This window comes from Stenella coeruleoalba, assembly GCF_951394435.1.
Source record: "Stenella coeruleoalba genome assembly, chromosome: 19".
Classification (NCBI taxonomy): Eukaryota; Metazoa; Chordata; class Mammalia; order Artiodactyla; family Delphinidae; genus Stenella; species Stenella coeruleoalba.
In genome coordinates, this window is record NC_137165.1 from 8,763,595 (window position 1) to 8,789,723 (window position 26,129).

A 26,129-nucleotide genomic window follows, 5' to 3' on the forward strand; every position below is an offset into this window, starting at 1 on the left:
GCAAGAGTTCGGCGGGTCAGCGCGGGGAGGGGGCGTCGGCGTGCGGTTGACTGCAAACGAAGAGCTTGCGCCTCAACTTCGTGAGGATTCCTCCGTGGGGGCGGAAGCAGGAGACCGAGCCTGGCCAGATGTCCTGCTAAGGCCGGGTGCGGGAAGCTCTCCTCGACCAGTAGGTCTGGGTCCACCGCAGGGAGAGTGAGCTCAGCCTCACGGGGAGAGGCGGAGCTCGGCCTGGAGGCGGGGCCAATCCAGGGGGCGGGTCCATGCAGGGTCCTGGCCACGCCCCGGGGTGAGGGGAGTACGGGTTGGGTCCCAGTGAATCCTCGGGGAGTTCTGCCCCTCTGCTTCCCTTGTTTTGGCCTGGGGCGCTCTCGGGCCGCTGGAGGGTGGAGAGCGGGTAGTCTGGAGAGGGCGTACTGGGGAGCCAGGACGGGGCGGCCTCCGGGAGTTCTCTGGAGAAGCTGTCGGAGGAGAGGTACTCCTGCACCGGGATGCTATGCCTGCCTGGGCGACTGTCTAACACGGAGGACAGGAACCAGCAGATACCACTGTAGCTGACGAGATGCGAGCCCTGCGAGGAAGGAAGGAGAGAGAAAAGCTTTCAGGGATGGACAGAGAGCCAGGTTGAAGGGCTGTGGCATGGATCGCAGAAAGTGGGCTGGAGGGGTCGGTGGGGCCAAAAGGAGAGGAGAGAACGCTAATGAGCAGGCTGTGGGGAGAAGCGGGCTCCTCTCAAACACCTGTTGCTTGAGGTCATGATTGCAACCAGCCTCACCTGCAACAATGGCCACGAGGATGTTGACCCAGAGCCCATAGAAGGGCCAGTGCAAAGGGAGGTCAGAGCCCTATCCTATCTGCATTATCATCGACTCCCCAAATATGGAGGCCACAGATATGAGGAGCAGGGCTGCTGTGAGTGCAGAGAGCACGTACTGATTCAGAGAAAGCCTCGCAACCAGAGCCCGGCTTCCCCAATCTGTCTCCCCAGTCACCTCCGCCAGGTCTGAGACACACGTGAGCCTTTCCTAAGCCTGTGAAAATGTTTGTTTCTTCCACCTCCCCAGAATGATAGAATATGAAGGAATGGGGCAATGGCAGCTCCAGGATGCCCCAAGCCAGTCAGTGTACCTCTCTACCACCTGGGATGTTAGTAACACCACCGTGCCTGGAATGCCAGACAGGGCAGCACTGAGAGAGACTTCTCCTCCCATGGGTCTTCATGCCACACCTGCAAGGAAATTGCAGAAGGCAGCCAGAGGGGCAAGAAAGGGGAGGAGCAACACAGGAGGGAGAGGATGATGGACATCAGGAGGAGGCTGTATACACAGAGAAGTTGATGCCTGGCAGAGGGTGTTCAGGAAAGGGAGCGAGAGAGCTTAGGGGAACTAATACTAAGTTACTTACTGCCACCTGTACCCCCTCCCTTTTTTTTTTTTTTTTTTGCCACGCTGCGAGGCGTGCTGGATCTTGGTTCCCCAACAGGGATCAAACCCACGCTCCCTGCAGTGGAAGCGCGGACTCTTAACCTCTGACTGCCAGGGACGTCCCATACCTTCCCCCGCCCCCACCATCCATTATTCCATTTTCTCTGTCTTTCTTACCAGGGCCCCGTTCCTTCTCCCATCCACTTTCTCCATGCTACTGGCGGTCCTTGCTCCCTCACATCTGCCTCTTTCATGCCCCTCTACCCTCTCCAACAGGCTTGCAGAATGCAGACCCCTCCAGGACCACACACACACACTCAGGTCCCCCCAAAATGGAAAGGGGCCTCTGAGATAACAGAAACATGACAGTCCCCTTCACTCCCTGTCTTTCCATCCCTTTGGAACATGTGGTTATATTTTGTGTCTTTACTTCCCCCAAACAATTCTTAACTGGTTTCCATCTCCCCATCATCCCAATATTAGAACCTCTGACTTGGAGCCTGGAGGCTTCCTTAAGTGGCAGGACTCTGGGAGAGAGTGAGGAGTTGAGATGGAACATATATGGGGCACATGTGCAGCTTTGTGTCTGCCTCTGGATGTGTGTCTCTCTATGTCAGGGGAAGAGGGGAGTTTGTGTGGAGGGACTCCCGCACTAGGAAAGGAAGGAGCCTGTAGGCCAGCTCCCTCCCCATGCCCGCTGCCTTCTCTTCCTGGACTTCAATCCCCTTGAGACCACCCCTAGAGTGCCATTTGCCCAGATCGTCCCAGATGCTCCCTTCTTGTCTCAGCTCCATGTTACCTCCTCCAGGGTCTTCCCCAAAGCCACACACACACACACACACACACACACACACACACACACACACACACACGGCACTCTGTATCATAGCCTTCGCTATATTTTCATCATAGCATTCACTGCTACCTGATCTTTTCTTACTTACTAACTTGTTTACTTAGTAACTTCCCCCCACCTGCTCCCCCAGAATGTAGGCTCCTTGAGGTCGAGGCCTTTGTCTGTTTCATCTCTGTGTCCCCAGATCCTAGGAGAGTGCCTGGCACATAGAAGGCACTCAATAAATAAGTAGAATTGAAAGAAGTTAGACACAGAGATGCTTGGCTGGTCAGTAAAGGATCTTTATTGCTGACTGATTGCACTTTGTGTCCTTCTTGCTGCATCTTCATCCCCTGCCAGAGCCCCATCCATATCTGGCTCTGCCAGTCCTCTTCCCCAACCCGCAGCAGCTCTCTGCTTCAGCATCTGCAACCCTCCCCCCATCACACCGCCATAGATCCCTCAGGACCTATGAGTGTGCCAACACACCTTGCACCTGGTCTCCAAGCCCCAGTTCCCAGCAGAGCTGACCCCTGCTCTCAAAGGATCCCTTTTCAACCAGCCCCTCCCCCTAATAAAGTCACATTTGGAAACCACTGCTCCTTTAAGCACATGCTCCCAGGAGAGCCTCAATGCAGCTCCACCATTTATTGAGGGTTTCTCATATGTCAGGCACTGTGCTAGGTGAATCCCCAAAGTCATGGACATGCCAAATGCCAGTGCCTTTCTCCCTCTCAGTCTCCCAGAGTCCTTGCATCTCCAGTGGTCGGCGTGGCAGTTTCTGTCCTGGGCAAGTTGCCATGCATGAGCTGAAGGGAAGGTGTGACGGCTTAGCTCAGGGATGACCTTGTGCCAGGCCCAGGCCCCCACTTGCCAGCAACTGTCTGCTCCGCTCTGTCTCCATTCCTCACCTCCTTCTGGCATCGTGCGGGGGCAGTCTCTCATCTGGAAGCAGATGCTCTGGGTGGGATTAGGCAGTAATGCTGGTTCTCTGTTCTCTCCCCACTGCTTGGCCCAGTGTTTCTGTGCAAGGACCAGGATGAAGGCAAGAAAGCCCTAGAGGCTCAGCTGGCCCGAGATCCACGGCTCCTGTTTCTTCACTCAACCCTGGGACCCAGAGCCAGTCTGAAGCCCGAGGCCGAGGCTGAATGGCTGGTATAGTTCAGGTTGGAGGATCCTCAGGTAGGGATTACAGAGGCCGAACCCAGGCCTCTCATCCCCAGCTCTGGCCTCTGGCTGCCAACCACACCCAGCACATTCTCCTCTGGAGCTCAGACCTAGTGTCTTTCCTGAGGAGACTAATAGGAAAAATGGGGAGTGAGGGGAGAAATCGAGGATTCAATCATCTGGGAAGGGGGCAAGACCACACACACAACATGTTCAGCAGAATCACCTTCCTTGATAAGTATACAGACGTGCACACACACACAGATTCTCTGAGACACACACTCTGGATTCTTCTAGAAGAGAGGAAGTGGCTTAAGAGGACACAGGAGGCACCCCACGAATGGAATCTAATACTTCCCAGACTCAAAAGGCAAGACGGTCGTTGCTATAGCACCAAGCAGGGTTCCTACTGGTGTCTTGGGCCCAGATCGCCATCTTCTTTGGCTGGATGTGTCCCTGCTGTTGGCTATTTTATCCTAGGACTTTATCTCCAGTGCAGCCCTCTTTTAGCTGCACTGACCTAGCTTCCTCTTTCTTGGCTGTGAGCATAGCAGGGATACTCATTGGCCAGAGGCTCAGCCAGCTCAGTGCCCACTGGCCGCTCTGCACTGAGCCTCTGTCTCCACTGGCAATCCACTCAAGCCATCTTCATTCTCCCTCATGCGTGGGCTCAGACGGCCCTGTTTTCATTGGCTGCCCAGTCCTGAAGCTCGGTCCCTATTGGTTGCCACTGAGGTAGCGTTTCCACTGACAGCAAATCCAACGGACGGATGGGCTTTGTCTCCTCTGTGCCAGGCTGCCAGCTGTCCCAACTTGTGCCGCCACCCCGTCCCCCCGGCCTGCATTAGGGCTGGGGGGCACTGGGGGAGCCTGAAGAGGACCCAACAGCCTCCAGGAGCCTCTGGTGCTGACGAAGGTGCTTCCTCCTTTCGTGTTCCCCCGTGACTTCACACACCAACTGGGCAGGGAAGGCCCCAGGAAGCCCCTTCAGCCAGCCTGGGGAAAGAGAGACAAGGGCCTAAGTGGGACCGGGGCAGGGGGCAGGTCAGGACGGAGAGGAGGCCCAGTGGGGTCTAATGCCTGAAGGTCATGGCGGGTGCGGGGATTAGTGGAGAAGCCTTGGAGAATTGGTAAAAAGGCCATTAGAAGTGGAGGAAACATCAACATCAAAGAGGGTCGGGGTCCTTCTGCTCAGTGTTATGTGGCAGGCTGGATGGGAGGGGAGTTTGGGGGAGAATGGATACATGGATATGTATGGCTGATTTGCTTTGCTGTGCACCTGGAACTATCACAACATTGTTAATAGGCTATACTCCAATAAAAAGTTAAAGAAAAAAAAGAAAAGAGGATCGGGCTCCCTCCTCTGTCAAGCCCTGCGTTGACTGCTCATCTCACGCAGAGTGAGAGCCAGACTCCTTACAGGAACCTACGAGGACCCACGTGATCTGGTCCCCGTTACCCCTATGATGTCATCTGCTTCTCCCCGTTTTCCTCACTCCCTCTAGCCACACTGGCTTCCTTACTGCTCCTCAAACACACCGGCCTGACTCCTGCCTCCCTCTGGGACACTCTTCCCCCAGACACCACGTGCCTAAATTCCTCACCTCCACCAAGTCACTGCTCACACGGCGCCTCCTCAACAAGGTCCCCCTCGACCTCCCTACTTAGACATGTAAGCCTACCCAACCCCGGGACTCCTGACCCCCCTTGACTCTGCTCCACTTTCGTTTTCCCACAGCACTTACCACCTTCAGACAGTATAATTTACTTACTTTTTTTTTTTAACATCTTTATTGGAGTATAATTGCTTTACCATGTTGTGTTAGTTTCTGCTGTACAACAAAGTGAATCAGCTCTATGTATTCATATATCCCCATATCCCCTCCCTCTTGTGTCTCCCACCCTCCCTATCCCACCCCTCTAGGGGGTCACAAAGCACCAAGCTGATCTCCCTGTGCTATGCAACTGCTTCCCACTAGCTAGCTATTTTACATTTGGTAGTGTATATATGTCAATGCTACTCTCTCACTTCATCCCAGCTTCCCCTTCCCCCTCCCCTTGTCCTCAAGTCCATTATCTATGTCTCTGTCTTTATTCCTGTCCTGCCCTTAAGTTCCTCAGAACCTTTTTTTTTTTTTACATTCCATATATATGCGTTAGCATATGGTATTTGTTTTTCTCTTTCTGACTTACTTCACTCTGTATGACAGACTCTAGGTCCATCCACCTCACTACAAACAACTCAATTTCGTTTGTTTTTATGGCTGAGTAATATTCCATTGTATATATGTTCCTTATTTATCTTGTTTCTTCTTTATTGTTTCTCCTCCACTAGAATGTATAGTCCAGCAGGGCAGGAATATCTGCGTGTTTGGTTACTGGTGCCGAGAACAGCGAGTGGCACCTCTAGGTGCTTAATAAATATTTATTGAATGAATAAGTAAAAGAATCTCTCACCTTCGGGGCTCTTGTATAGGTGCTTGTGGGGAGCCCTGGACTCCAGATTCCGTCCCTCATTCTTGGCAGGTGTGGAAGTCTCTGAACAGAGTTCCTGGGAACAGTCTGGTCGGGGTGGGTGACATTACAGTGGGATCCAGACTCTTTTTAGCTTCTCCCCATTTTCCCCTGAAGACTCACTTTTCCTTCCCTCCTCCCCTCTAGGGAACACTCACCACAGTCCTCATAGATGGTGCCCGGGGAGCAGGGAAGGGGGCCTGGGGTAGGGAAGGCTCCCAGCCAGCGCTGCATGTCTGATCTGGTGGGAATAGAGGGAAGGGTCACAGTTGGCCCCGGAGATCCTCCTGGGGGTTAGTTAGGCACGGGCTTCGGAGGAGAGAGATTAGGGAGGAGGGTGGTGGACTCGGAGAGGTCAAGTGAGGGTCCCCAGGGTGTTTTCTGAAAGAGACACAACTCACAGGGATGAAGCTTGGAGTAGCCGGTGGGTGGGACGGCCCTGGTGGTTGCTGAGAAGGGAGAGGCGGAACGTAGGTGGTCCAGATGGGTCCGGGACCTGCTGGGCCTGGACCAGGGAGCGATGGGCATAGTCCAGAACCTGTAGCCGCTGCCCACTGCCCAGGGAAGAGGAAGTTCAGAGGGAGAGCAGGGGTCCAGCTGGAATCCTGCCTGGGCTGCCTCTCTCCCTGAGACCCACCTCTTGGGCTGAGTGATGAGCAGCAAGTCACTGAAGAGCAGCAGGCAGAGGGGGGTGAAGCGGGGGCGGGAGGCGAAGAGCACACCCCCCCTTCTGCATCCTAACTCAGTCAGCTCCCCCTGCAGCTCCAGGCGCCTGGACCAGGAGACCAGGGGCAGGGCCTGTGAGGAAGCAGGGAGGAGGTTCTGACTTCCCTGCAGCACCAGCACCGCGGGGAAAGGGAAGCAGGGAGCCCGGGCAGGATCTGACCTTGACTTTGTGGAAGCGCAGCCTCTGCGTGAGCCGGATCAGCTCCTCTGTCTGCTTCATGCGCCCCACCTCGGCGCTGCACCGCTCAATGATCTGGGTAAGGGGAGCCAAGTCACCCACCCCCACTCCCTTCCACCCCTTCCATCCCTCCCTACCGCCTCCTCACCTCCTCCAGCCCCAGCATCCCCCTCCAACCTTGCTGACAGCACCCAGAGCCTTCTGGGCATTCTCCTGGCGGTTGGACCCCTCCTCTGTCTGGCGCAGGATATTCTGGGGATGAGGAAGAAGGGTAATTGGGCCCCTGCTCTGTGGCTCCGGGATTCAGAGGGGCTGCAGCTCAGAGGACCCTGCCTGGCTTGGCATTTGGGGGTTCACAGGGCTGGGGGACCAACCTCACCACTCGCTGTCTGCATAACCCTGAGCAAGTCAGGTTACCTCTCTGAGTCTCAGTTACCCCATCTGTAAAATGGGGATAACTCCCACCTTCCATACCATCAGCATTGTTGTGAGGATTCTGCAAGCAAATACACGTAAAGTACGTAGCATAGCCTTTGGGACATAGTAAATGCTGAAAAGAGGGCTGCTATTATTTTAATAATTATTAACCACAGCTATTAGTACAAACAATATAGCGTGGGGTTAAGAGTGCCTGGATTTAAAGTTTGTCTCCATCAATTATTATCTGTGTGACCTGTGGCAAGTTATTTAACCTCTCTGAGCCTCAGTTTCCTCATCTATAAAGTGGGGTCAATAATAGTTCCTACCCTCACATAGTCGTTGGTAAGGTTAAACGAGCGTATTGCACTTAGAACCATGTCTAGAACAGACACCCAACAGTTGTTTAGCTACTATGATTAATATCATCATCATTATTATGTTGTTGTTGTCTGCACTGGGGATATATAAAGCTGAATAAGGCAAGGGCACTGAGGATCTAGTTGGGGACTCTTCATATTGAGATCCCCACATCAGGCGACCTAGTTCAGGGAGAAGTTTCTATTCTGCAACAGAAGAGTGTTTCTCACCCCTTTTTTCAGTATCAACCCACTAAGGAATCTTCTTAGACATTTTTTTCCCTAATCGTTCCCCCCGCCCCCATCAAATTTTAATACCACAAATATACTGTATATTTATTTATACACCCTGGCCCTTTGGAGTACCACAAACCATTGGAATATTTAAGATTTTTTCGCCCCCCAAAGAACGAGTTTTTGCCTCCTTGAGGGTGATATCACCCCACTGGGAAGGCATACGGTCAAAGACAGGACTGAGAGGACCTCAAAGACCACTCATCACATTCCCCCTGAGACCTGGAGGGAGAAAGGGACTTGCCCAAGGTCGCTCAGCCAGTTAGTGGCAGAGCTAAATCTAGAATTCAGGTCTCTAGCCAGAGGCTCTTTTCCTGCACGCAGACGGCTCCTTGAAACGTTTGGGTAGCTCCAGGTAGGGTTTGGTGGGTCCTGGTTGGAGAGGCCCCGATTAGGAGTCCTGACTTAGGGGATTCTTGTGTTTGTGGTGGGGTGGGAAATGGTGATGGTGGGGCAGGAGGCCCCTGGAGAGAGCTCTCCAACGGGGTTGGTGGGGCCGAAAAGGGCCCAAGCCAGGACGGGTACCTGCAGCAGCATGCGGAGCCGCGTGATGCGCTGAAAGGGCAGCAGCAGGAAGGACGGCAGCGGGAGCCGCTGGCACTTGGGGAGGCTCTGCAGCCGCCGCAGCTCCGCAGAGAAGCGCACGTTCGTGTCCCTGTAGAAGCAGGCGCAGGCTGGCATCTGCCTCGAGGCCCCGATCGCCCCGCAACCTGCCCTGGCCTGGACCCCGACCCTGCTCCCCATCTCCCGCCAGCACTGGTGACGGGGCCCCGCCCCTGGGACGCTCACATCAGGCGGCTGTACGTCTCCTCCTGATACTGCTGGTTCCGCACGTAATCCACGTACACGGAGAAAGGCCCCACGGCGTGGGCGTGCACCACGTCGCACAGGTCGCTGATGTGGGGGGAAGAGCGCACACGGGACAGTAACTTCCCTAGAAACCTGGGGGAGTGGGCGACAAGTAATGGAGGGGGGCAGAGAGCCAGGTGTCCCGGCTTCTCGAGGGAAGAGCTGGGCACTCAGTGGGCCCTGGAGGGGAGGCCCGGGGACAGGAGAGCGCTGAGGAGTGCTTCCTCCCGAGGCCCGCTTGCGGAGAGGTGTTGGCCCCACTGACCGCTCACTGACTCCCTGGACGCGCTGCACGTTGGAGAAGAGGGTGTGGTGATCGCGGGGGGTGAGCGTGTCCCGGAGCGCCTGGCTCAGCACAAAGGTGTCGGTCAGCAGCCGCAGGGAGCGCAGGTACGAGGCCTCGGATGTCACCACCTCGAACAGGCTCTGAGGAGGAACAGCAGGGCCTTAGTGGAAAGCCCAGATCCCAGGCAGCCCAGGCGCCGGGTCCCAGGCTCCTCCCCCCCCCCCACCCCACCCCACCCCCGCCGCGCCCGACCCCAGGTGCATCCACCTCCTGCAGGCGCCTCTCCTGGGGGCTGAGGGTGTCCAGGAGGCCGCTGGCTCGCACAGCCGGAAGCTCCTGCCACAGCGTGTTGCGAGGTCCGGGGGGCCGGGCGAAGGGGGGAGCTTCCCCAGGATTTGCTGAAGAGGGTCCCGCATCCTCACTGACCCCCCACAGCTCCTCTGACAGCACGGCTGCTCGATAGGTCTGGTACAGGGGTTCTGGAGAGCAGATGTCGCACATCAGCGAAGTCCAGTGCCCCGGAACCCTTGCCCACTGCTTGACGGTCTCAGCAGGGACGCCCCAGGTGCAGAGGCCCTCACCGTCCTGCAGGGGCAGCTCCCAGTTCTGCCCCTTCAGCTCCTCCAGCTCCTCAGCCTCCCTGTGGAAAGAGAAAAGGATGGAATGCTCCTCACGTGACAGTGTAAGGGGGTAGGTTGTGTGCAGGGACTGTGACCGAAGCCCGGATCGTTTTATGTGCCTGCTGTATGTGAGGCCCTGTACTAAGTGGGCCCCATCCATTCCTGCAGTCTCAACTACTGTGCACCGGCGACTTCCAAGCCTCCATCTCCAGGGCTCTCATGGAATGACCATTGTCTGGAACGTCCTATGGGTGCCTCGGTACAACTCAACATGGGCAAACCCAGCTCTTAAACCTCCCCGCTCTGTTCTGGTCATCAGCACCACCATGCACCCTTTCACCCAAAGTAGAAGCCCGGGAGAATCAACTCCAGTAAATGTTGGTTGAATACATGGATGGCCTCAGATTAACTCTGATAATGGTGGTGAAATGATTAACAGGCCCAGATAACACAGGAGAGATGTTCCTGGTTGATACATGGATTCGCAGGCAATAATTTCGACAGAAGCTCAAAGTGGGGGAACTAAAATGGTTTATTATGGCCCTGGCTCGTCACCGATATGAGACCCCAACAACTTTATGAAGTATTTGGTATGTTTACCCCCATTTCACAGGTGAGGAGGCTGAGACCCAGAAAGGTTAAGTGACTTGTATAAGGTCACACAGCTGATAAGGGACAGAGCTGGGATTAGAAACCGGCACTGCTTGTCCCTAGAGGCCTAGGCCTTCTTCACTCCACACTTGTGGGGGTGGGATTCAGGTGGACCCGAAGGTTAGTCTGCTCTCAGTTAGGAATAAGGGTGGGAGTGTTTGGTACCTGTCCTCCGTAGTGGCTGGAGGATCGTTCTGAGGGACGCCATCGGGACTGTCCCCTAGAGAGAGAACCAGAGAGAAGAGAGAAAGCCTCCAGGATCCCCAGCCCAGGACTCCTGACTCCCGCCCAGCAGAGACCGTTACTGTAAAAACTACAACTCCGGTCAGTCCCAGAGCAGCAGCTGGTGGAGGAACAAGAAGCCCAGGGCCTGCTGGGGGTTGTAGTCAGTTTGTGTTCAGAACGCTCCACCTCCACCCGGTGGAGCCCAGAGGCTCCTTCCCAGCCCAGAGGTCCACTCCCTGGGGGCCCTGTACCTGTCTGGATTCCATCTTCGGAGGGCAGATCGAGATCTGGCTGTGGGGCGTCCCCAGAGCTGGTGACGTCCTGTCTGACCCGGGTTGGTTTGGGGGGCTTGAGGGGTGGCAGGAGTTTGCGCTCGGCAGTGGAGCGGTAGGACGTGAGGACGACTGGGGGCTGGCCGAGGCTTGGAGGGCTGGGGCGGGAGCGGGAGGTCCGCAGTGGGGAGGCCCGGCAGGGCACCCTGGGGCCGTCCTCATAGCCCCCCAGCGGCACCCATCGGAGCTCCAGGCCGGGCCGGGCTACGTGGCAGACACAAGGGCAGCAGGCAGGGCAGGCCAGCGCATCATCTGTGGGAGACAGGGGCGTCCTTAGGACACCCACCCTCCCCAGGCCTCCTCCCTCCCCTTAACCTGCACAGCAGCAGGAACATGGAGGTCAGCCCTAGGCATCTATCCCCTCTACCCTGACTCTCTTCAAACCCCCCGAGATCTGAAAACCAGATTTTCCAAACATGGAATCCAGTTTTTAAAAAGTAGCCCCTTCAAGTACCCAATCTTAAAGCCCTGAAAACAAAGAAGAGGAGCTGGATCGAGCCAGCCCGGGCTTACCTGGAGTGCCGTTCTCCTGGGACCCACTCCCAGCGAGGATGCCCTGCGCGGTCTCTCTCTCTCCATTCACATCCGGTCCCCCGGGAGAACCCGGCTCCAGGGCATCTGGAGCCTGGACCTTGCCTTCAACCCCCCATTCGAACCTGCCAGCCAGTCTCCGCACGGTGCCTGCGGCCGAGGCAGAGCCATCCTGGCCAGGGGCCCGGGTCGAGTGGAGCAGGGGCAGAGCCGTTCGGGGTGACCCGGAGGGTTTGGGTGGGGGCACTGGAGACCGGGGAGCGGGTTCTGGGGAGATGGAGCGCCGGGACACTGGGCTGGGGGTGCCGGAAGGCGAGTCTGGGGAAGTCTGGGAGTCGAGGCTGGCTTTAGAAGCTGACGGGGGCAGAAGGGCTGGGGGCTTGAGGGACGAGGCTGGGGGCTCCCAGAAGATGGGGGTGCACATCAGTGTTGGTGCCTCGTTGGCAGTGAGGGGAGGTTCTTGTGGAGAGGAGCCGTTGTGGTGGGCCCCCGGGGACTGGGCAGCCCGGGGGCGAGAAGGGGGGCGGGGCCGGATGATCCGAGGGGGCTTCTGGGTAGGGGGTGTTGCTGCAGGAAGAGACTGAGCTGACATCTTCCTCCGAGCTCTTCCAAGGAGTGGGGTACGCTGCTGGAGTCATCCCCTGAGGAAGGGGACAGAAAGAGAGACCCTTAGTGCCCACGAGTAGACCGAGGCCTGCGAGCAGAAATGTTTGCGAGTAAATGAGCCGAGATTTCAGAGTCAGGAGTGAAGGCGGGTACACTTCCTCTCTTCCCATCTCCACTGTCTGCTCCCTTTACCTCTCACCCCTCCTTATTCCATTCCCTGAGGACTCTGAACCCTCCCTGGCACCCCCAGCCTCCATTGCGCTCTGTCTTTCAGCCTCTGCTGCCCCAGTCAGGCCAGAGGAGACAGTGAGGCCAGAGTTGGGGCACCTGGGTAGAGACCCAGGCTGGGGGAGGGGTGCAAGAGAACTGGATCAGTAAGGGCAGTGGGGTGTGCCGGTAGAGCCGCTATGTGTCTACCTCATTTATTGTGTTTTGTGTCTGTAGTGTGTGCTGTGGAGGTTTGTGTGTGTGGTTTAAGCGTGAGTGGACATGGTGTGTTTCTAGTGCTACACGAACGGGGTGTTGGATGCTGTGTTTCAGAGTGTATCTGTTACACGCGAGTATGCAGTGGGAGCGTGGAGTACACAGTGTGTCTAGCGTGTTGTGTGAGATGGGGCTGCAAGGGTGTGTGTGTTCCGTGCTGTCGTGTGGGGCGTATGTGCGGTGTGCGTCTGCCTGCGCGCCCGCCCGTGCCTGGGCCGTGAGGGATGCATCACTATTTCCCTGCTCCAACGGGCCCTCCGCCCCCATTTCCCAGTTCCTCTCTCTGGACTCTCCCTTTCCGGATTATTTTTAGTCTCCTTTTCCTGCCATGAAGGTTCCTGGAGCCTCTGACCCCAAGAGACCAGGAGGCCCCCGCATGGTCTCTCCTGCCCCATCCTCACCCCTGCCTGTCTCCCAGCCCCCCACCTGGTCCCGGAGAGATGCCCCGGTGGAAGCCTGGGTCCCGCCAGGATGCCTAGAGGGTGGTCAGGAGGCCAGACTAAGGTGAGGACCAATGGTGCCAAGACGCTGGGGCCTGGGCTCACTTCCTCCCGCCAGGAAGGCGCTGTAATCCTGAGACGGCAGCAAGGTCCGGGCTGGGAGACCTGGCGCCCCCAAACTCCCCTGTGGAGTCAGCAGGAGAGTCAGATCCCTCCAGGCCCCAGATTGGTTTTTGAGAAATGATGCAGGGTGGGGCTGGGAGCTGTAGGCTGGGAGTCTTGCAGCTCAATGGCCTCTGTGTTCTGGCAGGAAGCTCCTTAGGTGACCCCGGGCAGTAGCCTCGCCAGCTGGCCAGCTCCTCCCCAGCCCCCCCTCAGAGATCCCTGCCCCCCTCAGGTACCTGCCCTAACTTCCTTCCCCCGCCCCCCACTCAGGCCTCTCGCAGGGATCCAGGTACTCGGCCCAAGCACTCACCCTCGAGGCCTCTCCACTCTCGGTCACCTCCCGGGGCCGAGTGAGTAGGGGCAGGAAACAGGAATCGGATCCTCCTCCCAACCGGACACCCCCCCCCAAACCACACCACACTCCACATGCGCACACTGGGGCTCTGGAAGATGTGAGGGACCCCGAATGCCGGGTTTCAGAGGATAACAGAGTCTGGGGAAAGGATGAAACTCAGCCGTGGAGAGTGGTCTGTTTGTGCACGTTGTATGTGCACGTCCTGTCCTGGGTCCGCATGGCTGTGTGGACAGCGGCCGGGGGTGGACAGGGGTGGGGGTGAGGACAGGGTGGCAATGGCACTGGCTGGGCTGGCGGGAGGGCGTGGGCTCCAGACACCTCTGGATCGCTGAGGGATGGGGTGTGTGTCCCTCGACGGCGTGTCTGACCATCTCTTCCACACCTCGCATGACAGCCTGTCCCTTTCGCATCCAACCTGTCCCCAGGGGGTGAGTCAGCCCATTATCTCACACCAAGGGACCCCACCGCCCACCCCGGTTTCCCCCTCCCTAAATTTACCTTTATCTTTTTGGAAGCGGTTTCTATTTTCAGCCCGTCCTGCCTGCCCCTTGGAACAAGGAACGCGGGGCCGGGTCTCTGATGGTCTGTTCCTGTGTTTCTGGGGCGGGAACTGAGGGCCCAGATTGAGATCTCCGCAGAGGAAGCCAGTTCCTCAGCCCCACCCGGCCATTGTGTCAGGCGAGCGTGTGTGTGTGTAGTGGACCAAGGGGTCGGTGTGAGATCTCAGTGCACCCCAGGTGGATATGCCCTCTGTTGAGCCCCCTGCCTGCTCCCCATTCTCAGTCCCTGTCTCTCAGGGTCCCAGCCCCTGACTCTCCCTGTCCCCCTGGGAGGCTTTGATGTTGATTGGCTGGGAGCCAGTACCCCTGGGGGCGGGGGCAGTGGGCAGGGGTCCCTCTCACCTCTAATTTGCTCTGTGATTGAAGAGCTGAGTTCTCAGGGCTCAGAGTGTGTCATAAAAACAACTGAGGGGGTGGAATGAGCCACACCCCAGCCTGGGAAGTAGGGTAATGAGAGGAAGATGCAAGGGCAGTTAGGAGCTCAGGGGGCCTTTGCCCATGCCCAGGTGCCTGCTTTTGCCAGACTTTCTCTCTCTCTCTCACACACACACACACACACACACACACACACACACACACACACTCCAAACAAGACACTAAGAAGAAAAGCCAGAAAACTGGGTTAGAACATATATTTTAACTCATTTTTCCTCAGAGTAAAAGACAAAGTCCAGAGTAAAAGACAAGTTCCAACAATGAACCTAAACCTCTCCTCTGAGGCACATTCCTGCCCCAGGGCCTTTGCACTGGCTGTGTCTTCTGCCTGGAGACCCCCTTCCCAAGACATCCCCGTGAAAGATTCCCTCACCTCATTTCTCAAATATCGCCTTCTCAGTGAGGCTGCCCTACCACTCTTTAAAATTGCGTCACACCAAATTCCTGACCTGCCTTTTTTCCCATAGCAATCATGCCTTATAGTATATAGTGTATTACTATTAAATTGACATAGTATGTTTATAGCTACATACACATTAGAAAGTAAGCTTCCTGTCAATAAATAAATGATGACATTTTAAAAAGAAGAAAGTAAGCTTCCTGGAGGCGTGATCTTTATCTTTTTTGTTCACTGATATACCCTAAAATTCTGGAACAAATTCAGGCACATAATAAGAGGTGCTTAATATTTTGATGAATTGAACAAACTGAGTTGAATCCTCCCCACAGCACTACTCCCCTGGCTCTCCTTTCCTCTCTCTCTCTCTCTCTCTCTCTCCCCTAGATTCCAGGGAGACAAAATCTCTACAAGTGTGCCTCAGAGACCCTATCAAGAAAGCCAGATACCTGTGTGTAGCAAAACAAATCCTGTTTTTTGTTTTTACTAAGATAGGAATGTCTTTATTAGTTTTACTACTTACAACAATAACATTTAAAAAGATAACTGGGACTTCCCTTGGCGGTTCAGTGGTTAGGACTCCACACTTTCACTGCCTAGGGCACGGGTTCCATCCCCGGTTGGGGAAGGAAGATCCAGCAAGCTACACAGCACGGCCAAAAAGAAAAAGAAAAAGATAACTAACCCCAAAGTGCTGGTTGTCGGCTGCAGACATGTTGGCACTTGGTACGACATGAACCACCCCAGCTCTGCATGGGGGTATGGGCACAAAAAGGGGAATTAGGTGGGCTGGGCCGCCCATGCACCTTTACCTGTCCGTCCTGGCTCGTCTGAGCTTACTTCCTTGTCCTCTCTCTGTCCTTATCAGAGACCCACCTGAAGGCTTTTCACCTGCCTGCCTGGTGGGGAGAGACTTCCTCTGCTCCCAAAGGCAGGATAGCATGTTTTGGGGAACTAAAGTTCACTGGAGCTACACTGAGAATGTTCTAACGCTCCTGACAAAGAGGTTCCATTTGGCCCCCTGCTCAAAGCAACCACAAAGATGAAAAGCATGACATTTCAGATCTATACAAATCACCGTCTATTTATGCCCCATCTCATTCCGAAAAGAAACTTAGCTCTGAAAATCGTATCGTGTGATATGTGCCAGATTATTTTTGCACAAACACCTTTTATTTATTGTACAAATATTTTTGCAAAGGTACTGAAGATTTTTATTTTATTTATTTATATAAATTTATTTATGGCTGCGTTGGGTCTTCGTTGCTGCGCACAGGCTTTCTCTAGTTGTAGTGAGCGGGCGCTACTCTTCATTGAGGTGTGCGGGCTTCTCACTGTGGTGGCTTCTCTTGTTGCAGAGCACGGGCTCGAGGTGCGCAGGCTTCAGTAGTTGCGGCACTCGGGCTCAGTAGTTGTGGTGCACGGGCTTAGTTGCTCCGTGGCATGTGGGATCTTCCCGGACCAGAGCTCGAACCACCCGTGTCCCCTGCATTGGCAGGTGGATTCTTAACCACTGCACCACCAGGGAAGTCCCAGAAGATTTTTAATATGATACATTCTTCCACCACCCCAACAAAGCAAAAGTTTTCTCTTTTTCTACCTTCCAAACGTGCCATCATAGTTTCAATTCTGTTTTCTGCTTCATAACTATTTGTCATGTCACTACATACATGGACTTTGTAATTATAATTTTTCCTGGAAGGTACTATTGCATCAACTAGATTTTGTCACCCTGGTAACAGCAGTAAAAGTCTTCTGGGAAACTCTTCATCTACCACCCCACTCCATGCGGTTCCGGTGCGACCGTCAGTCACAGCAACCTCCTCCTGCCCACCGGAACCAGATTCAGCCAATCACAGGATCCCATTCCTCTGGCCACAGAGACTGGCCCAGGAATGAGCAAATCACCCATGCCAGGATGTCCTGCCCTGGGTCTCTGGGAAAGGGCATCTTTCTTTTTCTTCCAAGGTCACAAAGCAGGAATAATATAAGTCTGGAGCAATCTGCGTCTTGGCCTCCCTTTCCCCACAATGGAGGAAACTAGTCAATAGTGAGAGAAAATGAGCCCCACACCGGAGGGAAGCAGAACCAAGGGATGGAGGGGGCCTGACATCATTTAAGCCCCTTGGACTGCTCGGTTTCGGGGGCCACTGAATTCCCTTTTGTGCTTAAGCTAGTTTGAGCTGAGTTTCTGTCACTTACTGTTGAAAGAATCTTAAACGCTATAATTCATTCTCGAGTGCAGGCCATTTGGGCAGCCTCCAGTTTTTGGCATTACAATTAATGCTGCAGTAAACATCTTTGTGAAAAACAAAATACTTTCAATTTAAAAATGATTAATGGGCGTTCCCTGGTGGCCTAGTGGTTAGGATTCCTGGCTTGCACTGCCGTGGCCTGGGTTCAATCCCTGGTTGGGGAACTGAGATCCTGCAAGCTGTGAGGTGCAGCCAAAAAATAAATAAACATTTTTAAAAAATAAAAATGATTAACAAAGTAGCCCCAGAAGCTTCAAGGTGGTTGGTCTTGATTTTGCCCAAAGATTCTTTGCTGGAAGGTTGGAGGAGTCCTTAGGTCTTTCTGTCTCACCCCTTTACCTCCACATCAGGTGGCTTTGACCCTCCTTCAGTCCTCCTTACGTCACTCACCTGGTTGTTAGGAAAATCAGGTAAAGTTTGGCCAGGCCAAGAGGCAAGGCATGGGTGACCATCTGGGGAGACCATAGAAGTGGAGAAGCAGTGAAGAGGAGAGTAGGCCCATCTGGAGACTGTGAGAGGGAAGCTTAGCTGATATGAAAAGAGGGGTATGAGGCTGGAGGAACATGTAGTGGCCACCCCACGGGCAACCGGACAGGGCAGTAGAGGCACTGAGGTTTCTGAGCAGGCGGAGGAGTGGATGGCAGGAGTTTTAACCAGTTGCCCACCCATTCCCCCTCTTCTGGTACCAGCACCCAGTTTTCTTTTGGGAACCCGCCCTTCCATCATTCTAGGTCCACATGGCCCATTCTGGGGGGAATGTATGGCCCAGAAGCAGCCAGTCGGCACATTTCCTCTTCCCTAGCTACCGAGATTGGTTCAGGGGTGAGCGTGTGACCCAAGCAGGGACAAAGCTTAATTCATGCAAAAAAAATCCCTTCCAACGGGAGAGGAGCTCATGATGAAAGAAGTGCTGAGTCCCACTGGCCGCTGATAGGGCCAGGACATTGAACTCCAACAGAATCCTTCATGGAGTACAAAACACCTAGGCCCTCTTTTCTGTCTAGAAAGCTATTAGGGGTAGGTAGCCTGTGGTGTGGGATAAATCAGGAAGCGGGCAGTGAGGAAACGCTGGCCCGCTCTGGGAATCCATGCAGGTTCTAATCTGTGCGAGGATAGAGGATTCTGTCCAACTGCCACTAGGTGGAGGGTGAGCACATCAGGTATGGGGCCTGGCAGCCAATATGAAGCTATGGGTGTCTAGGCCACCCCAGGTAGAGGTGCAGAAGAGGCACAGCTCCGTGCCTTCCAGGCCTCTGCACCGTTCACTCTCCCCTCTCCGTGGTTTCACCCCTTCTCTCAGACCTGGGGCCATCTTTGTGCTTCCCCTTCACTCCTCTCACACGTGTCTCAGGACATTCATACCCAGGGGGAAACAAAAATGATAACAGCCTATGATAATCAACACAGCATGGTATTGGTGAAAAAACAGACACATAGATCAATGGAAATGGGCCAACACAAATACAGTCAACTGATATTTTTTAAAAATTGAGGTATAGTTGATTTACCATATTATATTAGTTTGGGATGTACGACATAGTGATTCAAAATTTTTATAGATTATATTCCATTTATAGTTATGATAAAATGTTGGCTCTATTCCCTGAGTCAACTGACTTTTGACAAAGGAGCAAAAGCAATTCAATGGAGAAAGGATAGAATTTGCAACAAAACTTCCTGGAACAACTGATATCCATATGTAAAAAAGACACAGACCGGGCTTCCCTGGTGGCACAGTGGTTGAGAGTCTGCCTGTCGATGCAGGGGACACGGGTTCGTGCCCCGGTCCGGGAAGATCCCACATGTTGCAGAGCGCCTGGGCCCGTGAGCTATGGCCGCTGAGCCTGCACATCCAGGCTCCCTGTGCTCCGCAGCGCAAGAGGCCACAACACTGAGAGGCCGCGTACCGCAAAAAAAAAGAAAAAAAAGACACAGACCTTACATCATTCACACTCAAAAAAGATCATGGACCTAAATGTAAAATACAAAACTATGAAATTTCTAAAAGAAAGTATAGGAGATAATCTAGGTGACCTTGGGTTTGGCAATAAGTTTTTAGATACAACACCAAAAACATGATCCATGAAAGAAAAAAAATTGATGTTAGACTTTATTATAATTAAAAACTTCTGCTCTGTAAAAGACACTATTAAGAGAAGGAAAAGACAAGCCATAGACTGGGAGTAAATATTTGCAAAACACTTATCTGATAAAGGACTCTTATCCAAAATACACAAATAACTCAAACTCAACAACAAACCACCCAGTTAAAAAAAAAAAAAAAAAAAAACAGGGAAAAGGAGTTCCCTGGCGGCGCAGTGGTTAAGAATCCGCCTGCCAATGCAGGGGACACGGGTTCAACCCCTGGCCCGGGAAGATCCCACATGCCACAGAGCAACTAGGCCCGTGAGCCACAACTACTGAGCCTGTGCTCTAGAGCCCAAGAGCCATAACTACTGAGTCCACATGCCACAGCTACTGGATCCCGCATGCCTAGTGCCCGTGCTCCACAACAAGAGAAGCCACCGAAACAACAAAGAGTAGCCCCCGCTCGCCGCAACTAGAGAAAGCCCGCACACAGCAACGAAGACCCAACATAGCCAAAAATAAATAAATAAAATTTTTAAGAAATAAAAATTAAGCTTATTTAAAAAAAAAAATAACACTTTAAAAGTTGTCTATCTGGGGCTTCCCTGGTGGCGCAGTGGTTGGGAATCCGCCTGCCGATACAGGAGACACGGGTTCCTGCCCCGGTCCGGGAGGATCCCACATGCCGCGGAGCGGCTGGGCCCGTGAGCCATGGCCGCTGAGCCTGAGCGTCCGGAGCCTGTGCTCCGCAACGGGATGGGCCGCAGCGGTGAGAGGCCCGCGCACGGCAAAAAAAAAAAAAAAAATTTGTGTATCTGTAGGGCATCTGGATATTAAAAATGAAAGGCTTCAGCAGTGGTTCTAAAACTTTAGCACATATCAGAATAACCTAGACGGTTTGTTAAGCCCCTGTCAGGCCCCCGCCTTCAGTGCAGGAGGTCTAGGATGGGCCTAGAGAATCTCTATTTCTAGTAAGTCCGCAGGTGCTGCTGCTGTTGCTCCAGGGACTGCACTTGGAGAGTCACTGGTATAAACTCAAAGATTAAAACAATGATGAACTCTCATCCTATAAGCAGATAGGGTAGGGGGTCCCGGAGAAAGAGAACCCCACATGGCTTTCTTGACATAAGAGAAGCCATTTTAGGTCGAAGCCATTTTGTGATCTCAGCCTGGCCACAATGTTTGCCCTAGAGCAGGTCTCAGTAATTAATGATCTTAGGGGAACAAAAGAATGCAGGAACAAAGGCAAAGCATTCAAGAAGCAACAATTCAGCGATAAAACAGAGTCCTAGGTCCTCCTCAAGGGATATGCATAACAATCTGATCTTTTTAGTTGTTCTACCGGAACCAAGGTCCCCCATGCAGGTGGAGGATGGTAAGTAACTAGGGGCTAAAACCGCAGACTGGTGGGAACCTAATGATGTTAACCTTCTTCAGATGCTTGAGACTTCAATCAACTAAAGCTTGGACTCCAGCAACCTTCGCCCCTATTCTATGTTGATTCCTCTTCTGCTCAAGCCCCTTCACGAATAAGCATACACCACCCAAACCCATTCACTAATATGCATGTATCCTTAGCTTAAAATGTCTCCAATTTTGCTGTTCGGGAGACACTGCTTTGGGAAAGATCCCCTGTGTTCTCCTTACTTATAAATCCTTCCTTCTCCCACTCTTTGGCTTGCTTGTGTCTTTTGGCTCGACACTCACCAAGAGATGAATTCAGTTTTCTGAGTGTCAATCCCAGCCAGCAGGTGGAGGCATTTGGGGAGCATCCCTTGGAAATTTTCAGGGGACCCTTTCAGAGCCTCTCCTGAGAAGCCCCGTTATCTGCTCCACCCCTCTGTGCCTAGCCCAGAGGCTCAATGATTTAGCAGTACACTGGGGAGATAAGACCCAGACTCAGTCCCCTAGCCCCCGGGGGGGGGGGGGGGCATCCAAGAACTCCCAGAGTACTGGAGGACTCAGAGTAAACAACTGCTAATCAAATGAGAAACAAGGGTAAATGCCTGAGGAGCAAAGCAGGATGGAAGTGGCTAAAAAGCTTCAAGGATCAGGAGATGAAGTTCAAGATGAAGAGTGATTTGGAGGTCACCAAAATAAGGGTGCAAGGACTTTCACCGGCAGTGGGAACAGGATACACACGGGCACAAGGTGACTGATAATTGAGCATCTAGAGAAAAATGCAACACTTTCACTCAGGTTTGTGCAATAAATAATTATCATTCTCACTTTACAAAGGAGGCTCTGAGATGTTAAGTAGCTTGCCCAAGGCTACCCAGCTGGTAAGCAGGAAGACCCAAACTGGAACTCCAAAGGCCTCTGAGTCTAAGTTTGGTGGCTGCCTCACACACTGCTGTGCCCCCTTGCCTCCTCCTCCCGCCCCAGAAGACATCCCCTATCCTCCTGCCACCTTTCTCCAAGCCTTCCCCCCTCAACCCCTTCCCAGCTAGCTTCCCTAGTCTCTTTTCTCAGAAGTTCTTGCGTAATTAACCATTACCAGGCTCAGGAACTAGGAAAGGAAGGAATCCAGAGTCTCAGGACCTCTCCCACCACTCGCTGGCCCTGTGTAACCTAAGCCCAGGGATCAAAATCCCGCCTTACTTAGCCTGTCTGGCCTTCTCCCTGGTTTGCTGTGAGGATCAAAAGAACGTAGGGATGTGACTATGTTCCCTCGCCATCCTTCGGGACCCCTTCCTCCGCGCCCGCAGCCACCACACCCCCGCGCTGGAACCTACAAATATTTTACCAAGCCTAAGGAGATCTGTCCCGTCCAGTAGGTGTGTCCCACCTGCCTCGCGGGAGGAGCCGCAGTTTCCGGGCTCTCCTGGCGCCTGAACCAAGAGGGAGTGGACCTACAGTTTGGCAACCGCACCCGGCGATGACCCGGGATACAAGGCGAAGGAGGGGAGCCCTCCGCCCGCAAGAGCAGCAGCCCAAAACATGCAGGTGAGGGACTGCTGCCTCCGTACTCGGCCTCTGCGCCCGTCCAGTAACCCAGGGTCCAACCTCTCCTCCCCGCCAGTGATAAAACCTCTGCTCCCCGGGGACCCCCTCCCAGCACTCCGAGTCCGCAGCCCAGGCATTGGTACCGGGGTGGGGAGAGTTAATTCCAATCGCCTCTCTGCGGATTCCGGAGGCCGGGTCGCCGAGAGCACCTCCCATTGGCCGCAGAGCCGGCTCGGCGCTGATTGGCTGAGGCTCTCGGCTGTGGCTCCCCATTGGGCGTCGCTCTCCAGTGATTGGAATGTGGCGGCCCGGCCTCCGCAGGCTCCCTGGGGTGAAGCTGCTGTGGGCTCCGGCCGTTGCCTGAGGGCGCTCATACCCGGCCGGAGCCTCGACTTCCTTCCCCGGTCCAGACCTCGTTGCTGTCCGGGGACGCCACTGGATCTTCTCCTGGATCCTTTCCCTCCTTAACCTGCAGATTTTCTTTTTCCTTCCTCCCTGGCTCCGGTCTCCCAGCTCCGCGTTTCCCTCACCTACTCCCGGCCCCCATAGCCGGCCATCCTCAGCATCCCACCTTACGCCCTCCTGGCTTCTGCCCCTCCTTGACCTCAAATCCCTTGATTAACAAGTCCCCGTCATAACCCTCTCGCCAGACTCTCCTAAACTCATATTTCTTCTCTCTTTGCCATCTCCTGACTCCCAAATTCTAGCTAACCCTTGACCTCTTGACATTTGACCCTGACACTCTTGACTCCAGACTTCTGCATTTCTACCTCCTGCAGCCTGGACTGCTGGAACTGAGGCTTTCCCCTGATTTTCTGACTCCGTTTCTGAAGCTCATTTTAACTTTCTTACCCCTGGGCCAGTTCCTGCTACTGCTGTCCCACCATGGACTTCTTGATGAGCGGCCTGGCAGCCTGTGGGGCCTGTTTGTTCACCAATCCCCTGGAGGTGGTGAAGACCAGAATGCAGCTGCAGGGAGAACTTCAGGCCCCCGGGACCTACCGACGACATTACCGAAACGTCTTCCATGCCTTCATCACCATCGGCAAGGTGGACGGCCTGGCAGCCCTGCAGAAGGGCCTGGCCCCTGCCCTCTTATACCAGTTCCTGATGAACGGCATCCGGCTGGGCACCTACGGGCTGGCTGAAGCTGGGGGCTGCCTGCACACAGCTGAAGGCACCCTGAGCCCTGTCCGCAGCGCAGCAGCTGGGGCCCTGGCTGGGGTCATGGGAGCCTACTTGGGGAGCCCCATCTACATGGTGAGAAGAAGGGTCTTGCTTGGGGCCTTCAGGGCAGACCTTTGGTGTAGGGTGGGTGCCTGGGCCTTCACAACCTGATACTGAGGTTGGAAATGGATTTGTGTAGGGGAGGGTGAGGAATTTGATTAACATACATCAACGGGTGTGGGGATCAGGGGAAGGCCTGGGCGTTACAGAGTTACTATCCCACAGTCTGCCCCTTTGAGTTAATCTGGTATCGGTGAAGGGTCAGGAACCTGAGCCCAGAAAGGGGAAGCGACTAGCTCAAGGTCACCACAGCTGCTTGTTGCTAGGACTTGGCCCTGCTTAGCGCTCTTTCTGGAAAGACGTTGGGAGGCAATGAGTTCTGTAGAAGGAGAGGCAGTCTGGTCTCACTCCCAGAGTATGAGATTCGGGGACAGTGACTGGAGTTCTCCAAAGTCAGCTGGACACATGCCCCCCACAGGGCTTGGGGGCCAGAGAGCAAGTTTTGCCGATGACCCCTCACAACTTGCCCCAGAGCCTGATGGGGAGCCTGGTCATGATGGTGGCTGAAGATCCTGTCTGCCGGTCTGGGAGTAGGAGCTGGCATGAGAGGTTGGACACCAGGTCTTGCCTAACATGAACAGTCTTAGGAATTGTTGCCATTCTCCAACCTCTCCATCCCCGCCCCTTCCCCCAAGGGAAGAAGGATGTAGAGGGGGTGGGGTGTCTTGCAGTGCTAGGAGAGCCATCCCCTGGGACTGGAGCCAAGGGACACAGTCTCATGACCAATTTATTAGGTGGGAACAACAATAATTATCAGGTTAGAAGGATATTCATTACCGAACACCCAGAGGAAGTGTGAAGGGGTCAGGCATTTGGCTGTCTGAGGTGGGGGGCTGGCCGCTGGGCCACAGGCTGTGATACTCTCTCGTCTCCAGGTGAAGACACACCTACAGGCACAGGCAGCCACAGAAATTGCTGTGGGGCACCAGTATAACCACCAGGTGAGGGTTTTCCAACCCGCTGGCGTCCCTGCCCATTCTCTTCCATTTTCCCCAGGTTTCTGCCTGCACCCAACAGCCACAACCCAGCCATGGCTCTGCCCAGCCCATCAGTTCGGCCCTACTCTGCCCCTGGAGTCCACCCAGACCCTCTTATCCCCATGTTCCCTGTTCCTCTAGCTTCTGCACCTATTTCTCTTGCCCCATTCTCCTGACCTGCTAATGTCCTCACGTGCATATACCCGGCCCTGTTCTGGGGTGGCGAGGGAGGGAAGGTGGGTTGGCAGACAAGTGAGGGCCACATTCATGCTCAAAGCCCACATGGCACTGGTTGTCTAGAGATCGGGTGCCTTTTATGGACCCATCCTTGGCACTGTTAGGGGGTGGCAGCCCCTGATTCCTGGGTGACTGAACCCCGCCCCCATGGTTTTTTCTCTGCCCTCCCCCTCCCCCAACCAGGGCATGTTTCAGGCGCTAATCAAGATTGGCCAGAAATATGGTCTGGTGGGGTTGTGGCGTGGGGCCCTGGGCGGCCTGCCCCGAGTTATTGTCGGTTCCTCCACCCAGCTGTGCACCTTCTCGTCCACCAAGGACCTCGTGACCCAGTGGGAGGTACTGCCTGGGAAGGGGGTGGGGCCACCCTGGGAATGTGGGCAGGGGGAGGGCAAGCTGAAGTGGGCTCAGCTTGAAGAGGGACAGTGCCAACATTCAATGTGAGGGAGTGGCAGGAGGGCTTGGGAGGATCACTGTCTCTTTACAACCTTCCCACAGTTCTCTTGTCACTTCCTCCCAGGTGTACCTGAGTCCTCAGGGCCTTCCGCTCTTCCTCCTTCACAGTGTTATCACCGGTGGGGTGGAAGCTCCCTGAGTTACCAGCTCTCCACTGTACCTGCAGCACAGGGCCTGGGCTTTCCGAGGGCTTGAATGATTGGCTGACTGACAGAGCTCTTCCTCCCTCCTCCCCTTAGATATTTCCACCCCAGAGCTGGAAGGTGGCTCTGGTGGCCGCCATGGTGAGTAGCATTGCGGTGGTCCTGGCCATGACACCCTTTGACGTGGTCAGCACAAGGCTCTACAACCAGCCCACAGATGCTCAGGGCAAGGTAAGGGAGTGCTCTGGGGTGCAGGACAGCAGGGAAAGCCAGGGGGTGAGGGAAGCAGATTGTGGGTGCAGGTAGGAAGACTAAAATGCAGGCTGCTGAGGTGAGGCCTCTGGTGGGCTCTGACAAACTCTGCTCTTCCTCTTCAACCTTTCAGGGCCTCATGTACCGGGGCTTGCTGGATGCTCTGCTGCAGACAGCTCGGATAGAGGGCATTTGGGGCATGTACAAGGGTATAGGTGCCTCCTACTTCCGCCTCGGCCCCCACACCATCCTCTCCCTCTTCTTCTGGGACCAGCTGCGCACACTCTACTGCGTGTATACCAAATAACAACAGCCACTCTTCCAACACTCCACCAAGTCGGCACTCCTTGGACTCTTCTGACTCCATTGTTATGACCTGGTGACTTCTGACCAGATAATCTTTCATCCATCAGAGGGGGACCACCAACCCCACTCCCCATCTGTTTTCTCAGGGTTGAATCACTACAAGGGATCGTTTCCCTCCCTTCCTTGGGTGTTGCTTTAAACCTTCCCTACCCGTACCCCTGTGAATTTCACACCCCTCTCTCAGGGCTGAACCAGTCACTGCAAAGTGTATTTCCTCCCTTCCTCCACTGCCGGCCTTGGGTCCCTTCTGATCCCATGCACAATTTTAAACTCCAC

The 26,129-nt window shown here is 54.4% G+C and overlaps 2 protein-coding genes across 3 annotated transcripts; one reads left to right on the top strand and one right to left on the bottom strand.

Annotated features, from left to right (window-relative positions):
* Positions 1 to 2,591: 2,591 nt before the first annotated feature.
* On the bottom strand, positions 2,592 to 13,819 carry ARHGEF15 (Rho guanine nucleotide exchange factor 15). Of its 2 annotated transcripts, XM_079904316.1 has the most exons (16): positions 13,776 to 13,819; positions 11,391 to 12,049; positions 10,797 to 11,129; positions 10,486 to 10,540; positions 9,631 to 9,689; positions 9,317 to 9,528; positions 9,029 to 9,189; positions 8,704 to 8,856; positions 8,440 to 8,569; positions 7,022 to 7,096; positions 6,827 to 6,919; positions 6,578 to 6,738; positions 6,342 to 6,494; positions 6,099 to 6,181; positions 5,884 to 5,988; positions 2,592 to 4,422 (listed from the first exon to the last, which is right to left on the bottom strand). In XM_079904316.1, exons 2-16 carry the CDS (start codon positions 11,998 to 12,000, stop codon positions 4,271 to 4,273), a joined length of 2,535 nt encoding a protein of 844 aa, XP_079760442.1. In that variant the 5' UTR covers positions 12,001 to 12,049; positions 13,776 to 13,819; the 3' UTR covers positions 2,592 to 4,270. The 2 variants fall into 2 exon arrangements, with proteins under 2 accessions (XP_079760442.1, XP_079760441.1); XM_079904315.1 differs by having other exon boundaries at positions 9,317 to 9,689.
* Positions 13,820 to 23,023: 9,204 nt separating this feature from the next.
* SLC25A35 (solute carrier family 25 member 35) lies at positions 23,024 to 26,084 on the top strand (the record flags this gene model as incomplete). Its single annotated transcript, XM_079905301.1, has 5 exons — positions 23,024 to 23,398; positions 24,301 to 24,366; positions 24,823 to 24,975; positions 25,332 to 25,466; positions 25,621 to 26,084. 5 exons carry the CDS (start codon positions 23,024 to 23,026, stop codon positions 25,792 to 25,794), a joined length of 903 nt encoding a protein of 300 aa, XP_079761427.1. The 3' UTR covers positions 25,795 to 26,084.
* Between the last annotated feature and the right edge of the window lie 45 nt (positions 26,085 to 26,129).